The 22,214-nt window shown below is 37.3% G+C and overlaps 1 protein-coding gene across 1 annotated transcript; it reads right to left on the reverse strand.

The window, feature by feature from the left end:
- Window positions 1-11,714: 11,714 nt before the first annotated feature.
- LOC132309562 (uncharacterized) lies at window positions 11,715-13,048 on the reverse strand. The gene is made up of 2 exons (XM_059807856.1): window positions 12,752-13,048; window positions 11,715-12,686 (listed from the first exon to the last, which is right to left on the reverse strand). Exons 1-2 carry the CDS (start codon window positions 13,046-13,048, stop codon window positions 11,715-11,717), a joined length of 1,269 nt encoding a protein of 422 aa, XP_059663839.1.
- Window positions 13,049-22,214: the final 9,166 nt, after the last annotated feature.

Genomic DNA, 22,214 nt, shown 5'->3' on the forward strand with positions numbered 1-22,214 from the left:
TAGTTCGATTCTCCGAGCATCTATTAGCAATTGAGTCAGTTGATCTAGTTTGGGATCCTTACCCGAGCATCTATTAGCAGTTGAGTCAGTTGTATGCAACGCTTTTTCCCTCACCGGAACACATTCTGCTTTGATCTTCCCAATCCAGTTGCTTCTTTTCGCCTCTTCGTGTGTCGGTCGGTGGCTAGGTCTATATTTGGTTCGGAGAGAGATGCAGAAAGGGGTGTCGGGTGTTTGTTTGGTGTGTGTCACTTAGTGTGGGTTAGTATATAATGAGAGGGGTAGTTTTGTCTTTTAGAGTTACAGAATTTTTTTATATTAGATTGTATAATAAAAAATTAAGGGTAAAAGGATCAATTCATATGTGTCAGAATCCAAAAAACAAATTGTGGTGTAAGTGAAAGTTAAAACCCAAATATTCATCTGGGTGAAAAATGACCTAACCTCGAGGGATCTAGGTGTAATTTACCCTTTTTTTAAATCACAAATAATTCTTTGAAGGTGTATGACAATATTGAATATCAAATATGCTCGAACGCTTGTAGAATATAATTATAAATATCTTGAATAGTTAATGTTTTATTTCCTGGCAAATATAGTTGGTATGGACACAACAATGATATATTTTAGACACTTTCATTATTCGTAGGGGATTTTGTAATTATTTTATTTTTTAAAATAAAATTCAATGTAATTTAAAATATATTATAGGTTAATTAAAAAATAATATAAAATTTTGCAAAATAAAAATAACAAACATCTAACTCTATATTATTTATATATATAATAATATATATTTTATTGTTATTTTTTAATGTATTTGTACTGTATTCGTATTATTTTTTTATTATTTTAAATTTATCGTATCGTCGTGTTCGTAACATATCCGTGCTTCCTAAATTCCCCACTCTTTTGTATAATGGGTAAATAACATAAATTTTTTCTATGATTTAAAACATAACAATGACCTCTCTTGTGACATCAGCACTTTACATTGACAGATTTTATGATGAGAGAGTTACTCTAACCAAAACTACTATATGAGAGTTCAGTGTTATTTCTAAAATTATAGGACAAGTTTTTGTTATTTAGGCATTCTACCAGTGAGGTTAGTATAATTTATACCCAGAAAAACATATACATAATTTTTTCCCTTCAAAATCTCACTTTTATATATATATATATATAAATAAGTGAAACTTATTAATAGACAACTAATAGGTTATTAGTTCAATGGTATACTCTCCCTTATCCTCAAAGAAGAGATAGAGGGAGAGGTTCAAGCTGTGCGGCAATGCATTAAAAAATTATATAAATATAAAAATTATGGATCGGCAAATATTATAAAAAGTACTATATTTGAATATAAAATAAAATATAAAACAAAACTTATCAATGAGCATTAAGTCGAGATGATACAAATTTTATTCTTTAAAGAGGTGTTTGAGTGACAATATATTGTTGGTTTAAAAAAAAAAAATTTCAAAAATTCGATTACACTTTTAATTCTGCAAAAAATATTTACTTATCTTTGCCTTTCCACCCGACACTGATTGGAAACAAAGACTAGTTAAAGGGTTGTCTAATTCTTTTAGTAGTGGGTACTCTCTAATTTGTCTTTTATATTTGAGTGAAAGGAATTAAGGATTAGATTATTTCTTTTATTAGTGAGACCTCATAAAATGGGTACCCTTTAAGTTGTTTCACTTCGTATGTGTTGACTTTGTCTGCATCAGTTTCTTTTTATTTTTCTATTTGAACGAGAGGAATGGAGTTTCAATGTATCAATAAGTGAGTGGACTAAGGGTATCAAGTTTTTATTTTTTAAAGAGAGGTTAAAAGTTTGAGTCTCAGTAAAGACAGTGTGTGTAAGTATTTAATTAGAAAAAAAAAAAAAAAAAATTGAGTTTCACTGAAATGTACATGTTGCATATTGATTCTAACTTCAAATAAATTACAATTTTTTAATTTTTTATTTTTCGCAAAAAACATTGGAAAGATTTAAAAAACGTAGCACTAAAAAATAGAATACTGATGGAAAATGCAATTCTCATTTGACAAAAATGTGTACAAGAGGACTCGAAATTGATTTTTTGTTTGGTCGCTCGACTAGCTTTTCTATACAAGTGTCTCCACATCATTATTAATAATTTTTTTAAATACAAGTGTCTCCACATCATTATTAACCATTTTTTTAAAAGAATATGTTTTTTATTCCTAATAGCTACTTTTTTATTTATTTTTATTTATTTATTTTATTAGAGAGCAATTTACAGGTGAATAGCATAGTCTAGAGCAATTGCAAATGTGAATAGCATAGTCTAGTTCTATTCTATGTAACACGGATACGAACACGAACATGATATGACATGAATACGTTAGTGTGAACACGACTACATGATAATATAATTTTTTTTATTATTATACATCTATTCAGTAATAATATTATAAAACTTTAATTCATTTATAATTTTTATATGAAGGGGTTGATCTTAAATGAATTAGAAAATGAAATTATGTTATTATTGTAATAATTTTTATATCATATATATTTATTATTTCAGTACTTTATAGGATAGTATTCATATTATTTTTAAGATTATTAAGTAAATTTGTGTTAATTATGTTCGAAAAGTGTCAGCAAAGTGTCAAGGAAGTATCGACGAAATGTCCAGAAAGTATCGGCAAAATGTCCGAAATAATAAAATTAATTTTTATTTATGGACACGTATATGAAGTATCGAACACGTATCTGAGGAGTGTCCGAAAAGTGTCGGTGTCCGATACTAGTACGATACGGGTACGATTCCTTCGTAGAAGTATTTGTATTTCTTAGATTTGTTACTTCAAATTTTTAAGTAAAAGGTGGAAAATTTAAGTTTTAAAAAAATTTGCACAAGTGCTTATAAGTATTAAATAATGACTTGTAAATACTTAGAAGTCAGACTAAACATGTGTTGTCAAAAAAATTTGCACAAATGCTCATAACTATTAAATAATGGCTTAGAAATACTTGAAGTCAAATTAAACATGTGTTGTCCCGAGTGTGACCTTTGTCTTTTTTTTTTTTTTTTTTTGCACAATGAAACTTTGTTTGAAGCCAAATCCTTATGAGATTTGGATTTTGGAAAGGGTAAAGAAATTGGATTGGATTTGAAAATGAAATTCAGTTTGCGCGTTTCAAATAAACTAATCTGAAAATTAAATTTTAGTGATCGAAATTTTAAGTATTTGCTTTATAGTAACCTTAAACTAAATAATAGATAAATAGTAACAAGACTTTAAAAATATGAGTGATCATTTAATTTTAATGTTATATTCCCAACCCTTTATTCGTCTTCTCCAACCCCACCCTCAAAAATATCAAAAACTTGAAAAGTCATAATATTAATTTATTTTGTTATTTATGATACTATTTAGTCAAAATTTCAAAAAATTACTATCAAAATTCACCTATTTAATATATATATTTCATTTTTAGTCCATTTTCTTTAACAGGCTTTTTTTTTTTTTTTTTTTCTCATTCATTTATGTAAGAAGTTAAAAATTTTAAATGAGTATATAAAAATAAGTTACTTTGCTCACAACAAGATATAACCAAGGACTCTTGTAGTCTAATGATATTTATTAGCTTCCAAAGTGAGGTAAGAGTTCAACTTCTCAAAGAAACAAATGAATGTATAATAAGTTTCTGGTCAAGAAAAAAGTAAAAAATATAAATAGAATCAAATTCTGATTAAGTGATAAGTTGATAATTATTAATATTGCACGGAAAAATGTAGGTGCTATTTGAATTAGCAAATCATTGCAAATTCGCTCTCATGGTGAAGGAGTTTTTTTGAGAATATTATTTCTTAAAATATATCTCGGTCTTTCATTTTTAAGATGTATCAAATAAACAACTCCTTTTTTTTATTATTATTATCGAAAAAAAAAAACACCTTTTAAATATTATCCTTAAATTGTGAACACTTCCTAAACTACTAATGTAAACATTTAAATTTTGACAGTTAGGTTTAAATTTCAAGTATGGATGCAATAAATACACATCTTCTTTAAAAATTGAAACTATAAAGAAATAAAACATTTATTTTGAGAAAGAATTGGTATAAGGTTATAAAAAATAAATTTTTTTTTAAAAAAAAAAAGGTCATGTTGAGTAGTCAAAAACTAGTGCAAATTTCAACTACTAGCCAAAAAGGAAGATTATGAAAGGTTGTGAAGTTCACGCTTTGCATGGTTTTGCTAATTTTGAAGTTTCATTGTCTTTGTGACATTCTAAGGATTATATTCTAAATTAGGAGAATCGGAAATTTTCTGGATTTCATGTTTTATTTGTCATAAATTACTTAGAGGTAAAGACCAAACTTCGACTATACAAATCACTCTAATTTACCGTGACTCCAACTATTAGACAAATAAATTTAATAGGTAATATAACACCAGTTCACCACAAAATGATGTGTGAAAGAAAGATAAATAATTTTTTTTTTTTTTTTTTTTACAGTTCATCATTATTATCATCATTCTTACTTGTATTTGGTGTAAATGAGATCGGTCACATGCATAAATTATCTATTCTATCTTAAATCCTAATTTTCTTATAATTCAAACTTGTAATAAGAAAATGTTTCTATAAAAATGTAATTTCTCTAATGACTAGTAGAAGTGACTATAATTGTTAAATTGTTAGAGTTGAATTGAATGATTTAAAATTTGAATTATTAGTAGTTAAGTACTGAATTTAAAGAATCAATATAATGAATATCGCCCTTATTTCAAATTTACGGAATTAATAAAAGTGATAAGTTCCATCCCAAATATTTTTCAGTACTTAAATTTATATTTTTGAATGTAATACACAATTCTAAATCCATAACTTAATACATTACAGTAATTTCAAGTAAATGTACTCCCAAATATTTTTCAGTACTTAAATTTATATTTTTGAATGTAATACACAATTCTAAATTCATAACTTAATACATTATAGTAATTTCAAGTAAATGCACTTTAATCACTCTGCAACCAGATGGATCATACATACAGATATAGATACATTAATTTTTCCACCACACCCCTTCACAAACAAAATCTCATTTTTTTAGGAAGAAAAGGGTGGGAGGAAGTCCACTAACATTCTTGGTTCTCTCTCCTGGCAGCCAGTCTGCCGACTGTCAGTGCCAACCCATGCTTTGACACAGCAATTTGTCAACTTCCAAAAACGTCACCGTTCTTTTATATAAAACAAATAAAAATCTTCATTATTACCATTTTTTTTATTATTATTTTTTACCATACTGTATTATTTTTGTCTAAATTTGTTTTCTTTTATGAAGACTGATTTAAGACAATTTATGGATAGCAACATACAAAGAAGCCGTTTAAAAGAGTCCTCTTTGTTCATTTCTTCCCTCATTACCAATTGCAGACACCAATTTCGTCCCAATACCTCCTGGTATCTCCTTAAAACTATCCGCCTCTATTTTTTTGCAATGAACACCCATACATACATATATATATATGTGTGTGTGTTTTGTTTGTGTTGAACTTGTAGGTGAGGCAGTGGAGAGAAGAAGAAGTTAAACAATGGCGAATAGGGTTGATCACGAGTACGACTATGTATTCAAAATTGTGTTGATTGGGGACTCTGGGATTGTTAAATCCAACATTGTCTCCAGGTTTACCAGAAATGAGTTCTCCTTGGAGTTCAAATCCACCATCGGTGTTGAGTTCGCTTCCAGAACTCTCCAGGTGAATTGCCATTGATTTTCGTCCATTTTGTTTAATTTCAGTGTGGATGTGCGCTTTTGGTAGCTTAATTGCTTTTGGATACTTCAAAGTATAGAATTTTGATGCTAAAGCCAAATATGATCAAACTTTTAGCCAACCAGGTAAAATAGTTGAAGTTTTGATGCTGAATGTCTAGAAAAGAAAATCTATTTCATGGCAGGTTGAGCCATGTAGACGCCACACAAGCGCTGAGAAGTACTATATGGGGTCTGCATGATATATGTGAAGAATTGGGTTCTAGAGTCTACCACATTTGTGTTGAGAATATGGAGTGATGGAGAATTCTAAAACATTGGAGAGGTAGAAGTTGTAGATTGAGGAAGATTCTAAAGATTAGAGAGTTTTGTAGAGATAAATGTACGTGTAGAGATATTTAAGTGGAGAGTTCTAGAGGCTAAATCCATTAGTGGGAAGATGCCAATATATATAGGTAGGAGGAGCTCATTTGTAACTCATATGGAACAAGAAGTTACAAGAGAGTGAAAAGTCACAGTAATGATGGAAATTTGGTTGTGGCATGTTGAGCTATTTTTTTATTTTCTATTTTTTGCCCCATTAATTTTGGCTCGAATTTCTCTCTTTGTTGTCCTCCATTCTCTCAAAAACCATAAGGTAATTATCAGAAGTAAGACTAAAATTCATAAAATAGGAAATGAAAGTCACCGTTCTTATGAACCAAACCCCAAAGCTTTGCCATGTCTACCGTCCTGCAAAAAAAAAATTGATGCCACACTCTTGTTAAATACAATATTGTACGTCATCACGCAACACATTCATTAAGTTTAAAATATGATATTCGTGGTGTAACAGACGTGATAGGAGGGTCCAAACTCCAAACGATGGCTATTTTAAATTTATTTATTTATTTATTTATTGCTAATTATTTTAAGTAAACATAAACTGTAATTCAAAATTTTATTAAAAAAATAAATTAGTCCATGACAGTCTTGTCGATTAAATTTTCTTTTCTTTATTTGATTTTTTTAATGGATATTATTAGTGTTGGTTGTCACATAATAACCTATATTTGGTAGTATAAAATTGGTGTCTTCATACAAGATCAAAGAGACCTGTATCACATCCATTGCACCTTGTAACACAAGTGTGGGCTAACACGTGAGAGTCAGAGACCTGTATAGCCCGAAAACCATGGATGGAAGCCCTCCCTGTGCAAACACATAAAACAAAGGGAAAAGAAAATGCACTCTCCCTACGCAGGCGTTATCTCAGCAGCCAAACGGTTTTATGAAAAGACATGAGGATTCTCTAGAGACGGTCCCGGGAGTCGTTCTTGATATTTTCTGAAGCTCGTGAGTTAAAAAAATACATTTCGATTATTTTATGCATGTTTAAAAGAAGAAAGTGAACAAAAGAAATAAAGAAAAGGATAAAGGGAGAAATAACAATAATAAGTGGGGGAAGTCTGAAAAACAGTTAATGTAGTTTGCAATTTGTGCGAATCATACCATTTTAGTTAGATTTGTTTATATAAATTCATATTAGATATAAAAATATGCAATTAAGCACCTCCGGTGAAAATTGGATGTCAGTTGGTCATGGCATGGCCCATGACCATTTTAAACCCTTCATTTCCAAAATTATCCTTCTTATATTTCTTTACCACCCCTCACCATATATATATATATATATATATATATATATATATATATATATCTATTTGTATATAGTATATATAGGTTTTGAACTTCTGCTTCTTGTAGATTTTGTAGTTGAAAAAAAAAAAAAAAATTCAATATATTGTTGAATTAGGATACAATGTGTTGATGATGGATTCTGCGCAACTTGGATCTGATCTGACTTCCTGAATAAAGAGAAGAAAAAGTGATCCTACGAACACCGGTGTGTTACCGGTGGAGTAGGCTCCGACGAACAAGTCAGTGTGAATGATAATCTCCCTGGAAAAATCAAGAAATTGAGTTAGGGTTTATTACGTACCTCAAAACGTTGATTCCCCCGCCTTTTTTATAGGGCTTAGGTTAAGATGTCACGTAAAATTACCTTATTGTAATCTGTAGACTTAATCCTCATCGTAATCTTTAATCCTTATCACAATCTTTAATCCTTATCGTAATCTGTAAAGCCTATCTCAATCTGTAATCCTTATCGTAATCTGCAGAGCCTATCTCAATAGTGCGTTAATTTAGTAATCTTCCCTTAATTATGGATATTTAAATTATACATCCATCAGTTGCCCCCCGTTTCGGAGGATTGCTTGTCAAACCACTGGAACGTTAATTCCAAAATATCACACAATAATATATAGTTAGAATTGCAGAGCCTTGTCCATTAGCCTAACTTATATTGTCATTTCGCGAATACAGTCGGGGGTCATAGTATCACATTGGCAGCTCGTATATGTGGCAAACTTGTATATTTGTCGTATATTGGCAAGCTTGTATATTTGTCGTAGTGCCACATTGGCAGCTCGTATATGTGGCAAGCTGCCATGCTGGTAGTCTACCGTTATGTGGCAAGCTGCCATGCCATGCTGCCGTGGCAAGCTGTCCTGCTGGCATGCTGCCGTTATTTGTCAAGTTGTCCTGGCAGGCATGCTGCTTTTATTTGGCAAGCTGTCCTGCTGGCATGCTGCCTTTATTTAGCAAGCTGTTATGCTAGCATGCTGCCGTTATTTGACAAGCTGCCCTGCTGGCATGCTGCCTTTATTTGGCAAGCTGCCCTGCTGGCATGCTGCCTTTATTTGACAAGCTGCCCTGCTGCCTTTATTTGGTAAGTTGTCCTGCTGGCATACTGCCTTTATTTGGTAAGCTGTCCTACTGTCATACTGCTGTTATTTGGCAAGCTGCTCTGCTGGCATGCTGCCTTTATTTGGCAAGCTGTCCTACTGGCATGCTGCCGTTATTTTATACTTGATTTTATTGACATCTTTAGTCAGCTCGTCCCTTTAATAAGGAAAGTAGATTAAGACGAGTTTCACGTAACTCGTAATAAGGTAAGTAGATGAATACGAGCTTCACTCAGCTCACCCTTTAACAGGGGAAGTAGATTACTATGAGCTTCACCCAGCTCACCTTTTAACGAGGGAAGTAGATTACTATGAGCTTCACTCATCTCACCCTTTAACAAGGGAAGTAGATTAATACGAGCTTCACCCAGGTCACCCTTTAATAGGGGAAGTAGATTAATACGAGCTTCACCCAGGTCACCCTTTAACAGGGGAAGTAGATTATTATGAGCTTCACTCAGCTCACCCTTTAACAAGGAAAGTAGTTAACCCCTCATCTTTTTACGAGGGAAGTAGATTACTATGAGCTTCACTCAGCTCACCCTTTAACAAGGGAAGTAGCTAACCCCTCATCTTTTTACGAGAGAAGTAGATTACTATGAGCTTCACTTATCTCACCTTTTAACAAAGGAAGTAGATTAATACGAGCTTCACCCAGGTCACCCTTTAACAGGGGAAGTAGATTAATATGAGCTTTACTCAGCTCACCCTTTAACAAGGGAAGTAGTTAACCCCTCATCTTTTTATCGAGGGAAGAAGATGAAGCTGACCCTTCATTCTTTTAAGGGGGAAAGAGGTATGGTCTTGACATGGGAGTCATCTCCTCTGACGGTTGTCTCGGGATGTTGGCAAATCGTTGACACTTGTCGCACTTTTGAACGAAGTCAAGTGCATCTTTCTACATGGTGGGCCAATAGTATCCTAGTCGGATGGCCTTGTTAGCAAGTGACCTACCCCCAGCATGGTTTCCACAAACTCCTAGGTGGATCTCCCTTAAAATGTAGTCAGCTTCCTCGCTAGAAACGCATCGTAAATACGGCATGGAGAAGCTTCTCTTGTTGAGCACCCCTTTGATAAGCGTATACCTAGCTGCCCACATCTTAACCTTTCGAGCTTCTGCTCGGTCTGTTGGTAGCACCCCATCCTTGATATATCTGGTGATAGGATCTGCCCATTCCACACTCAATATCGCTTGTTGCACTTCAATTTGTCTCTCCTGAGATATAAATGGTTCGTCCAAATATTCCAGTGGTATATTCTTATTGATCTCAGGTTCAATGCAGTAGCTAGCCGGGCTAAAGCGTCTGCTTTCCTATTCTCTTCTCGTGGTATTTGATGAATTGAGAATCTTTGGAAGTGATTCTTTAATTCCTTCACCTTTTGTAGGTAACTCTTCATCTTCTCGTCTCGTGCCTCATATTCCGCTTGAACTTGTCCAGCGACCAGCTCGGAGTCGGTGTAATTACTCAACCCCTAGGGCATTTGCCACTTTTAATCCTGCTATCAAGGCTTCGTACTCTGCTTTGTTGTTGGTTGCGTTGAAACCAAACCGAAGTGCGTACTGTATACTTTCTCCCTCTGGGGAGACAAAAACAAGCCCGGCTCCGCTAACCTGAACATTAGATGACCCATCCACGAACAAGTCCCAGACTACTACTGGGCCCATCTGCTCACTTAAACCTGGTTCTGTCAAAAATTGGGGTTGTTTCTCCTCTTCTGGAGGGGTAAACTCAGCTAAGAAATCAGCCAACACCTGAGCCTTTACTGCTGTTCTTGGCTTATACTGAATGTCGAACTCTTCTAACTCTACTGACCACTTCATCAGTCGACCAGAGCTTTCTGGCTTGTGTAGGACCTGTCGAAGGGGTTGATCTGTTAGGACCACTATCGTATACGCTTGAAAGTATGGTCTCAGTTTCCTGGCGGACACAATTAAAGCAAAGGCCAACTGTTCCATCCTTGGATATCTTTCCTCCGCACCCCTAAGTGCTCTGCTCACGAAGTATACTGGCCTTTGGACCCCTTCTTCTTCTCGTATCAGAGCTGAATTGACAGCTGTCATGGAGACTGCAAGGTATATGTATAGTTCCTCTCCCCGTATGGTTTGAGACACTAGTGGGGGAGAACTAAGGTATTGCTTTAGTTCTTTGAACGCCTGCTTACACTCTGGGGTCCATTCCAACGCCTTCCTTAGCACACGAAAGAAAGGTAGACACCTGTCAGTTGACCGAGAGATTAACCTACTCAAGGCAGCAATCTTCCCTGTTAGTCATTGTAGATCCTTGGTTGATCTTGGCGATCTCATGTCAATGACTGCTCGGATCTTCTCTGGATTGGCCTCAATTCCTCTTCTGCTTACCATATATCCTAAGAACTTTCCTGAGGAAACCCCAAAGGCACACTTGCTGGGGTTGAGTTTCATCTTATGCCTCCTAAGTACCTCGAAGGTCTCCTGCAGGTCAGTCAAATGGTCTTCAGCTTTTAAGCTTTTCACCAACATGTCATCAACATATACCTCCATGTTTCTACCAATTTGATGCTTAAACATTGCATTCACTAGCCTTTGGTATGTTGCACCATCGTTCTTGAGCCCAAACGGCATTACTTTGTAACAGTACAAACCTCTATCAGTGATGAAGGCCATTTTTTCTCTATCTGAGGTGTACATAGATATGTGGTTGTATCCAAAATATGCATCCATGAAACTTAATAGTTCGTGTCCAGCCGTTCCCTTAACGAGCATATCGACTCTTGGGAGAGGAAAGCTGTCATTCGGGCAAGCTTTGTTAAGGTCAGTGAAATCCACACATAGCCTCCACTTTCCATTTGCCTTCTTCACTAAGGCCACATTTTCCAGCCAGTCGGGGTAGTACACCTCGTGAACAAAGTCGACTTTTAAGAGCTTTTTCACCTCTTCTGATATAGCCTGATTCCTTTCTGGAACGAAAGTCCTCATCTTTTGTCTGACAGGTTTAAAGTCAGGATTTACATTTAAGCGGTGCTCCATGATAGTTGGGTCTATACCCGGCATGTCTTCATGCAAATACGTCTCAATTCTTCCTGAGGAATTGAGTAAGTTCATCTTTGATACCTGGGGGGAGTAAAGACCCTATACTCACTTTTTTCTCGGGCTCACCATCACCAAGGATGACCTCTTCTAGCTCTTCTGTAGGTTCCGCTCTATGAAAGTCTGGTCTATCTTTCCCTTCCAGCCCTTCAATCGTAAATGCCTCTTGCGATTTTGTTTTCTGAGAGAGGCGACATAACATTCGCGAGCTATTGTTTGGTCCCCTCTTAGCTCTCCCATACCATATTCAGTTGGGAAACGCATCAGGAGATGGTAAGTGGACGTGATTGCTTTCATGGCATTCAATGTTGTCCTCCCCAGGATAAAATTATATGATGATGGGCAGTCCACCACTACAAAGTCCACCATTACAGTGACCTGCTTTGGATTGGCTCCTGCAGTAACTGGAAGGGTAACTACCCCCAGTGGATATACTTTGTCGCCTGAAAATCCCACCAGTGGTGACTTCATGGGTCGGAGCTTCTCTCGGCCAATTTTTAATTTCTCGTACGCCCTAAGAAATAGTATGTTAGCCGAGCTACCATTGTCTATCAGTATTCGTCGAACAGTGAAATTAGCAACGACCATGGAAACTACCAGAGGGTCATCATGGGGCTGGTGAATTCCCTTGTCATCTTCTTCAGAAAAGGTTATGACCGGCTCCTTAACTCGAGGTAATTTTGTTGGAGGACTTGTCATTCCAACTTCATTCACCCCTGAAAAACTCCGAATTCTCCTAGCATGAGCCCTCCGAGCCGAACTTGTCTCACCACCACCAGCAAAGCCACCCGATATAACTTTGATCTCACCCATTGGTTGGTGTTGAGGAGGGCGATCATCTCGGCCCTCCCGGGCTGGGTTGGAGCTTCCTTTTCCATTTCTAGTTGTGAATTTGCGTAAATGACCTTTACGAACAAGGTTCTCGATCTGGTTTTTGAGGTCGAAACAATCTTCTGTGTTATGTCCATGGTCCCGGTGAAACCTACAGTATTTACCTAGAGACCTCTTTGTTGGATCAGCTTTTAGCTTTGGCGGCCATTTCAATGATGCGTCATCTTGAATCTGCAGAAAGACTGGCTCTACAGATGTATTTAGGGGGTATAGTTATTATACCTGCCTGGGCTCACTGGGCGGCGAGACGATCTGTCAGCCTGGTTGTTTGAGAATTTCTTGTACTTCGATTCCTTTTCCTCCCTAGTGTTAGGTGCTGGCCTCTTCTTCTCCGACCTCTTATCTTCACCATCTTTGTTTTTTCGTGCATTCATAGCATCCTCAGCGTTCATGTGCTTCCACGCTCTAACCATCAACTCTGTCATGCTTGTAGGGGCTTCTTTTGATAAGGAAAATAGGAACTTAGAAGTCTGTAGTCCTCCCATAAAGGCTGTGAGGGCAACTTTGCCGTCCACATCTTCTACTTGCAGCATATCAGCGTTAAAACGACTTATGTAACCACAGAGAGGCTTTCCCTTCTGCTGTTTCACATTCAATAAGTGTGTTGCTGTCTCCTATGCCTCTGCCCAGCGATGAAGTGTCCAATGAATTGTTTGCTCAATTCATTAAAGATTTCAATGGAGTCTGGCTTTAATTTATTGAACCAAAGACGAGCCCAACCCTTTAGTGTGGTAGGGAAAGACCTGCACATAATCTCATCCGGTATAACTTGCAAATACATAAGAGCTTTGTAGGTCTCTAAATGATCGAGAAGGTCCCGCGTCCCATCGAAGCTCTCAAGAGTTGGCATCTTAAATTTGCTAGGTAGAGGACAACTCATAACATAACAGCGAGGCTAAATGCTAGGTTGGTCTTCTGCACCAGATCGTTCACTGTGGCCTGGCCCTTCCTTTTCATTGCTTGCATGACGTCTTTGACCCTAGTTCTCAGATCTTGCATCTACAGATTGAAATAAGTGACGTCTTCAGTCTTGTCACCAACACAACCAGAGGTACCTGCACGGAGCCTGGTATTATTCCGTTCAAGAGACCAATGGTAATGGCTTCTCTGTTGACCCCCTATTTGACTAAGCTCAGCGTCGCTGTCAATCCTACGGGAGTCATTATTGGGTACTTCATTATTCTCCACCTCATTAAGGTTGGCTAAGCGTTGTAGAATCATTGAATTTTTCTGGACTAATTGGTTCATTCCCTTATTTAAGGTTTAAACCTATTGTTCTAACGCCGTGACGCGTTCCTGATCGTTTGGGACGGCGGGGGGTTGCCTCGTCGAGTCCCTTTGATCAGAAATTTGCAACGCTTCGTCTTCGCCAGCAACCAGACCAGATCGCAATCGAACCATACTTTATTTAGAGAACTAAAATCGTTCCCACAGACGGTGCCAACTGTTGATGATGGATTCTGCGCAACCTGGATCTGATCTGACTTCCTGAATAAAGAGAAGAAAAAGTGATCCTACGAACACCAGTGTGTTACCGGTGCAGTAGGCTCCGACGAACAAGTTAGTGTGAATGATAATCTCCCTGGAGAAATCGAGAAATTGAGTTAGGGTTTATTGCATACCTCAAAACGTTGATTCCCCCGCCTTTTTTATAGGGCTTAGGTTAAGATGTCACGTAGAATTACCTTATTGTAATCTATAGACTTAATCCTCATCGTAATCTTTAATCCTTATCACAATCTTTAATCCTTATTGTAATCTGTAAAGCCTATCTCAATCTGTAATCCTTATCGTAATCTGCAGAGCCTATCTCAATAGTGCGTTAATTTAGTAATCTTCCCTTAATTATGGATATTTAAATTATACATCCATCACAATGTAAAAGAAGCATAAATGATTCAGGAAGTCAAGATGCCTCTACAACTATTTAAGCAAGCCCTCTACTCAAATGCATCATCATCATCATCATCATCATCGGGAAGGGGCTGACTAGCGGCTGCAGCAAGATCAGCTTCATGCTGTTGCTGTGCAGCCATGCATGTCAATGTGTACTTCTGGAGGAGCGAGAGCAGGAGACTCCACAAAATGGAGGTTGGGATTTGCAGTTACAAAGAGAGAGAGGGTAAATTCAGAGTTGAGAACGAGAATAGAAATGGAGGCGACTGGGGAGGCTGAAATGATTTGCCCTAAAAAAAATTATATAAAAAAGATTATAAAAAATTTCACCAAATATGATTTAGTTTGCAAAACAAGAATTATAAACCTTGATTAGTTGATTTAGAAAAAAAATTAAAACAAAACCCATACACACAAGTTAACAGTTGCAGAGAGAGAGAGGGGAGGGCAAGTTTGAGAGTTGAGAGACAGCGGGCCAGCGGCTGAAGTTTGTGAACTGGAGAATTCGAACTGGAACAGCGGGCGATGAAAACTGAAAGATATGGGTTTCGATTTTTTGAACAATCTGAAATCATATGGGTTTTGATATAAGTAATAGGTTTTGAACTTTTGATTCTTGCATACAGATAGATAAACTGAAATATGTGGGTTATGAACTTCTGATTCTTGTAGATTTTGTAGTTTGCAGTTGGAAAGAGAGAGAGAGAGGCTGGGCAAGTTCAGAATCGAGAACAAGAATAGAGATGGAGTATTGATAGAGGGCTATTTTAGTCTTTTTCCTATTTTTTGTTACTACCTCCGTCCCTTATTAGTTGTCCATCTTTGGTTTTATAACTTTTTAAGGAGACATGCAATTAATGCATTGTCCCTTTTTAAAATTACCAAATTGTCCTTTTTTAATTTAAATATATATAGTTACAAAGTTTGAAATTTTTTAAAGGACAATGATGAAAATATTAAGAAAAGATGATTTGACTTTTCAAAGAGGATAACTAATTTGGGACATGTAAAAAGAGAAAATGGACTACTAATAAGGGACGGAGGGAGTATATTATTATTTTTTAAATCATAAATAGAGGGCTATTTTAGTCTTTTTGTAGCTCCAGTACCGGTCAATAGAGGTCAACGCCCAAAAGCACTAATCCGCACCATTTTTAAAGTATAGGGGAGTTGAAAAAATAATAAGGGGTTATATGCACTATATCGATATCACATAGGTGTAAAGCGCACGCGAGTCTAATAATAATAAATAAGAACAACAACGGTTATAAGTTAACTTTTTGAATTATTAACATTTTGCAGATATACATATTAGACGAAGACGTAAATATGTCATTATTAACTATGAAGATTGCGTTACAAGAAAAACTCCACAGCTTGCAAAAAAAAATCATTGACATTGCAAACCATTTTGCAATATATATATAATCACATTTTTCGACTTAGCTAATCTTTGTTGACTCAAAAGAATTTATATAGTTTCAAGTTGGGATTTTGGACGTTGTTAAAATAAAATGATTTTACTTCAATTTTACATATATATGGAAAGGGAATTCATTCTTATCAATGAGATTACATATGTTGTTCCTTTTGGAGTACCCATCACCCTTAAGTCACGAATTTTTGGGTCAGATTAGAGAAGGGGTCAATGACCTTATAAAACAAAACTATTGTGAGGGTTTGTTTATGGAAATTTTTTATTCCTTCTCTAATATTTATCTTTAGCAGCTAGGTCATACATCCTTCAATCTAGAAGGCATGACCATTGTTATCCGTAATGTTGTTTGTGCTTGGCAGATCACATCAATTTGAGCGAGTGCATGTGATATTTAAAGATTTTGGAGGAAGCCAATTATAAAAATTCTAAATTTTCAGTGCATGTAATATTTAGATTTTTTTTTTTTTTTTTTTGGAGGAAATCAATTATGAAAATTCTAAATCTATTCTCATGATTGTTGTTCTAGTAACTGAGTACAGGACGATATCGATTCAATTTGGTTTTGAAAAAACGTGTAAAATGAAAGAATGGTATTACATATTTTAGAAATAATAATAATAATTCACCACCTTTTATCTACAAAATATTTTTTTATTGACCCTTCAAAAATTCATCAATTCATTAACTACGACACGTAATCTGCATCACCAACAAATAAATACATTAATTTATAGGGATAATTTCACTCACACTCCCTAGGTTTGACCAAATATTAGTCTAAAATATCTTTCGAAAATAACTATCACTCACATTACAAACGTTTGCTCCGTTTTTCACTCACACCCAAAAATTAGTTTACAGACCACTTTTTACATGTAAAAAGACATTCTTACCCTTTGACTTTGGTTTGACCCTTGACTTTGATCTACTCTCATTTTTTTAATTTATTTTTTTTACAAAATATCAGTATTAAAAGACAATATGGCCCCTTAAAAATTTGTAAATTTACAAATTATATTATATATACAGGCAGACATATATATACTCCTATATACACACAGTGAGATATATATATACTCCTATATACACACACAGAGACATATATATTAATATATATATATACACACACACACATACACAAGCACAACACCACCACCGACACCGGCGCAGATTTGTTTTCAATTTATATTTAGACATATATATATATATTTATATATATATATATATTAAATTCAAATAGAGTTCACAATAACAATCATGAGGTGCACATCATAATAGCCTTAAACGGTTAGTTTTTAACAAATTTAGGTATTAATCAGTGTGAAAAATTGACTTAATAGACTAAAAAAATTCTAGATTATTTCAAAATATCGTGGATCTTTTTGAATGTTTTGATGAAATCCACTTAATGAATGATCTAATGACTAAAAAATCTCGAGATGCTATACTTTCAAAATATTTACCAAATTTGAACATTTACCAAATAAAAAAATAACTATATGACACCGCAGCCCAAAAGTCTAGGCATATAATAATTTTACCATATACTATATGAGTCTAGTGTCACGGGTTTAGAGTTTCAGCACCACTCTACCTACTCCCATGTAGCACCAAGATGTTGCTTCTACTCTCACAAGTACTTAGTCAGCCTAACTCCCGTGCCCACCTTAGCCAACGCACTCCGCTCGTGCCCTTACTAGTGTTATAGTGGCCCTTGCCCTCTCCTCACTTGGCTTGTACACTCACACACACTAAGACGCTTAAGTTGGCAAGGAAAGAACACTTCTATTACTTCAAAGAATGCTTTGTACAAGGCTAGCTTTCAAACTCTCTATAAGGCTCTCAAGACTCACTTTATGACTTGTTGGCTACAAAATGAAGTCCTACTTCTATTTATAGGCATCCCGATCCCTAATGAACGGCTAGGATGCATTCTAACCGATGGTGGAAATCGATTCTCTAGAATCTTCTCCCACCTTCTTCATACTTCCATACATATCCACAAGTATCTACAACATTCTAGAACTCTCCATACTACTCCACACAATTCTGGAGAACTCTAGAATATACCACACATATCTAGAATCTTCCACACAACTCTAAACAACTCCAGAAGACTCTAGAAACTCCACTCACCATGCAATTGCCATGTAGCATCCTACTCAGTGCCTGCGTGGCGTAACCTCCATAAGCGGGGCGTGACATTTTCCCCCACCCATTTTCGTGACACCCTCTTCACGGTTTCTTCAACTGACCCAGCCTCTCGCAGGTCATCAGCACTTGCGCATATATCCTTGGCCCAAACGTACGCGTGCCCTTTGGGAGATGTGAGGTCCTCACGAGCTCCATCGTGTTGACTGCCAACTCTGGACTCTCCTTCTTGCCCACGAGAAGCACCATGCATGCGGCTTTGCCTTCCTCGCCTCCAAGTATCATCAACGCACCAAGGCATGGTAGTGACGCGGCGTTGTTTCTGTCCATGAACTCCAGCCCCAGCACCATATCGTGGTCGACCATCTCCACAACCTGGAAGTCGACCTTGCCCTTCCACCCTTACATGCATAGCTCCACCTCCTTGCACACTCTGTTAATACGTGCCTCCTCAGAGTTGACGACCTTAATCCAGCCTTCCGTCTTGCGCATCTCCAAGCCAAGTCGCTGCGCCTACTTTAGGATAATGAAGTTGTGTGTAGCGCCTGTGTCCACCAATGCTTGCACGGTTTTGCCACCAACCTGCACATCGATATAGCACACCCCAGCTACCTTCTTCGTCTTGCCCTTCTTTTTGGTGTCATGCGCCATGCTACTCAGCATCTGCATAGCCCCCATACACCTGTCTTTGTCGCTGCCGCATCGTCCACCTTACCCTTGCCCTTATCCTTCACAAGGGCGCTCATGATCTTCTTATTGCAGTAGTGTCGCAATATGTGCGACCCTTCTTACAAGTAGCACTTCGGCGGCTCCCACTTGCCCTTGTCGCAGCACTCCCCTTTTCCACTAGGCTTGGACGTCTCTCCATGGTCCTTGCCCTTGTCATGACGTGAACGTCTCTTCTCATCGCTATGATCTCATCACTGGACTTGAGCGAGCCCTCTTTCTTGAAGCACCGGTCTCCCCCACCTTTGCTGTGGTCCCTCCTGGGAGACGTGGCCCTCTTGTCATCACGCCTAAAGTCTTCAAGGCATTCCGCTATAGCCATTGCGGATGCCAAGTCTCTAGGCTCCCTCCTTCTAAGCTCCGTGGCCACCCAAGATTGCAGCCTATTTATGAACAAGCACACGCGTTGCCACTCCGGCATCTCTGGGATCTCTAGCATCAAATTGGCGTACTCCTTCACATACTCCCTTATACTGCCCTTCTGCTTTGGGCGCCTTAAGTTAATCATGGTGAGGTCCTCAACGCACTCAGGGTAGAACTGCCTCTTGAGCTGTCTCTTAAACTCCTCCCATGTGTCAACCGCTCTTGCGCTTCTACCAGTGAAACGCTGCCTCCACCATAGAGCGGCAGTGTCCATGAGGTACATGGTGCCTGTCTGCACCTTTTCCTCATCGTCCTCGATCTCCATACACTCGAAGTTCCACTCCATGTGCTAGAAGAAGTTGTCAATATGGTGCGCATTCCTTGACCCATCATACTCCTTGGGCTTTGGTGCCTTCTTTTTCCTTGGCTTCATCGCGACCTCGCGTGCCTGGGAGAAAAACTTCTTGCACTCGACAATCTCCACGCGCAAGTCGTCTACCCGATCATGCAAGTCCCTTTCCTTCTCTCGCGCCTTAATAGCCATGTTGTCGATTAGCTCATAGAGCTCTCCAATCTTTCTCTCGAGCCGGTTGAACTTAGTCTCCGTGTAGACCTAGTGTGTGGCGAGCTTCTCCTCCAAGCTCTGCTTCAAGATATGGACTTGGTGGTCTCCTACGTTAGCCATGTCTACTCTAACAAAGCTCCTTTGACGAACCTACTCTGATACCAATTATCACAAGCTTAGAGTTTTAGCACCACTCTAGCAATTCCCGTGCGGCACAAGATGTTGCTTCTACTCTCGCAAGTACTTGGTTAGCCTAACTCCCGTGCCCACCTTAGCCAACGCAGTTCGCTCGTGCGCTTACTAGTGTTGTAGTGGCCCTCGCCCTCTCTTCACTTGGCTTACACACTCACACACACTAAGATGCTTAAGTTGGCAAGGAAAGAACACTTCTATTACTTCAAAGAATGTTTTGTACAAAGCTAGCTCTCAAACTCTCTACAAGGCTCTCAAGACTCGCTCTAGGACTTGTTGGCTACAAAATGAAGTCCTACTCCTATTTATAGGCATGTCCATCCCAAATGGAAGGCTAGGATGCATTCTAACCAACGGTGGAGATCAATTCTCTAGAATCTTCTCCCACCTTCTTCATACTTCCATACATATCCACAAGTATCTACAACATTTTAGAATTCTCCATACTATTCCACACAATTCTGGAGAACTTTAGAATATACTACACATATCTAGAATCTTCCACACAACTCTAGACAACTCCAGAAGACTCTAGAAAATTCACTCTCCATGCAGTTGCCATGCAGCATCCTACTCAGCGCCTGCATGTCGCCTGCGTGGCGTAACCTCCATAGACGGGGCGTGACACTAGACTTCCTTAATAAGGCCAATTTAATAAGGTTGATTAATTCTGTGAAAATATCATAGTTTGCAGAGAAATTATTAGATACCAAATATACTTTCAATTATAAATGTCTTATTATATAATAGTACTCTGATTTTATTAGATACCAAATAGACTTTCAATTATAAAAATTCAAATTTTAATAGTACTCTGATTTTAGTAATTTTATCATATGGTAACTATACCCCTAATTTTAGTTTCATATAGTATATGGTAAATTACTATATGCCGCCGCAGCCCAAAAGTAGTCTCACCTCCGTCTCTTTCTGTTCCCGTCGGCCTCTGCAATTGGGTGAATTATATGCCGCCGCAGCCCAAAAGTAATCTCACCTCCGTCTCTTTCTGTTCCCGTCAGCCTCTGCAATTGGGTGAATATATATATATATATATATATATATATATATATATATATATATATCGTCGCCTCCCTCACCCTCTACCTCCCAGACCGGTCTCTCTCCACCACCACCGTTCCTCTCTCTCCACCACCACCATCACCTTCCTCTCTCTCCACCACCACAACATCGTTCCTCTCTCTCCCTACCACCACCATAACCACCGATTCTATAACCCAACCACCAAAATTAAAACAGGAAGATGCCATCACAGCCTTCGACTTTGTTTTGTGAAATTAGGTTCAATTAGTGAAAAAAAAAAAAAAAAAAAAAAAAAAAAAAAAAAAAAAAAAAAATTAGGTTCAATCAAACACATTGAAGCTTTGTTAACAGTAACGTTGAAGCTTCAACTTCCAAAATTAGTTTCAATCAAACACATTGAAGCTTAATCTTCCAGAATTTGCAGAAGCTTCATTAACAGTAACCCTTGATTTTCTCTGAACGGCGGCCCTTTCGTTTCTCAGATAAAGCATCACTCAAAGCCCTAATTCGAAGTCCAAACCAGTTCAATTCGTTTCAATTTTGCTTAAACATTTTTTTTTCATTCATTTTATTCAATTCCAAGCGCTATCGAATTCGAATACCGAATTGGTGTGGACAATTCTGGAAAATTTAAAGCGTTAGATTCGTTGATTGTGTATGGGCATGGGAAGGGTTTACAGAGAAACCTCCAAGCCCTCGTTGTCTTCATCGTCTCCGGCACCAAAGGTGACGACTTCGACGTCAGTCATTGAAACTGTGAAATGGTTCGCATTATTTCGACATCACAACCACCAAACCCATAACCACCACTGTTCTTGCTGCACAACCACCACTCACCCCACAACCATTACCGCACTGATCATCTCTCCGCGAGGAAGTTACGGATTTTATTTGTGGAATAATTGTCAGGGGTATAATTGTCTTTTAACTATTCTAATATTTTGAAATAAATGTTATTTAAAAAATAGGGGCAAATTTGTCTTTTCTAATGCTTTTAACGGAAACTATGACGAAAAAATAAAAATGGACCTAACTAATAATTATTTTCAAAAGATATTTTAAACTGATATTTGGTCAAATCTTAGGAATGTCCGTGAAATTAATCCTAATTTATAATATAACCTCAAAACAAGTGAGCATTTTATGCCCCCCCGGGGCGGCGGCGGGCGATAAACTAATGCCACCTCTGATAAACCAATATATCTCACACAGTCACCCATGTCACCATCGTTTCATCCACCACCAAACCACCTCTCAATTTCAAACCCCATACAAATCCACCGAACAAGGTCACCAAGCTAATGATGAACCTTTTTTTTTTTTTCTT

The sequence above is a fragment of the Cornus florida genome, unplaced genomic scaffold, assembly GCF_030987335.1.
Source record: "Cornus florida cultivar Cherokee Brave unplaced genomic scaffold, ASM3098733v1 CherokeeBrave_3.0.0_Hap2_Chr05, whole genome shotgun sequence".
Taxonomy (NCBI): Eukaryota; Viridiplantae; Streptophyta; class Magnoliopsida; order Cornales; family Cornaceae; genus Cornus; species Cornus florida.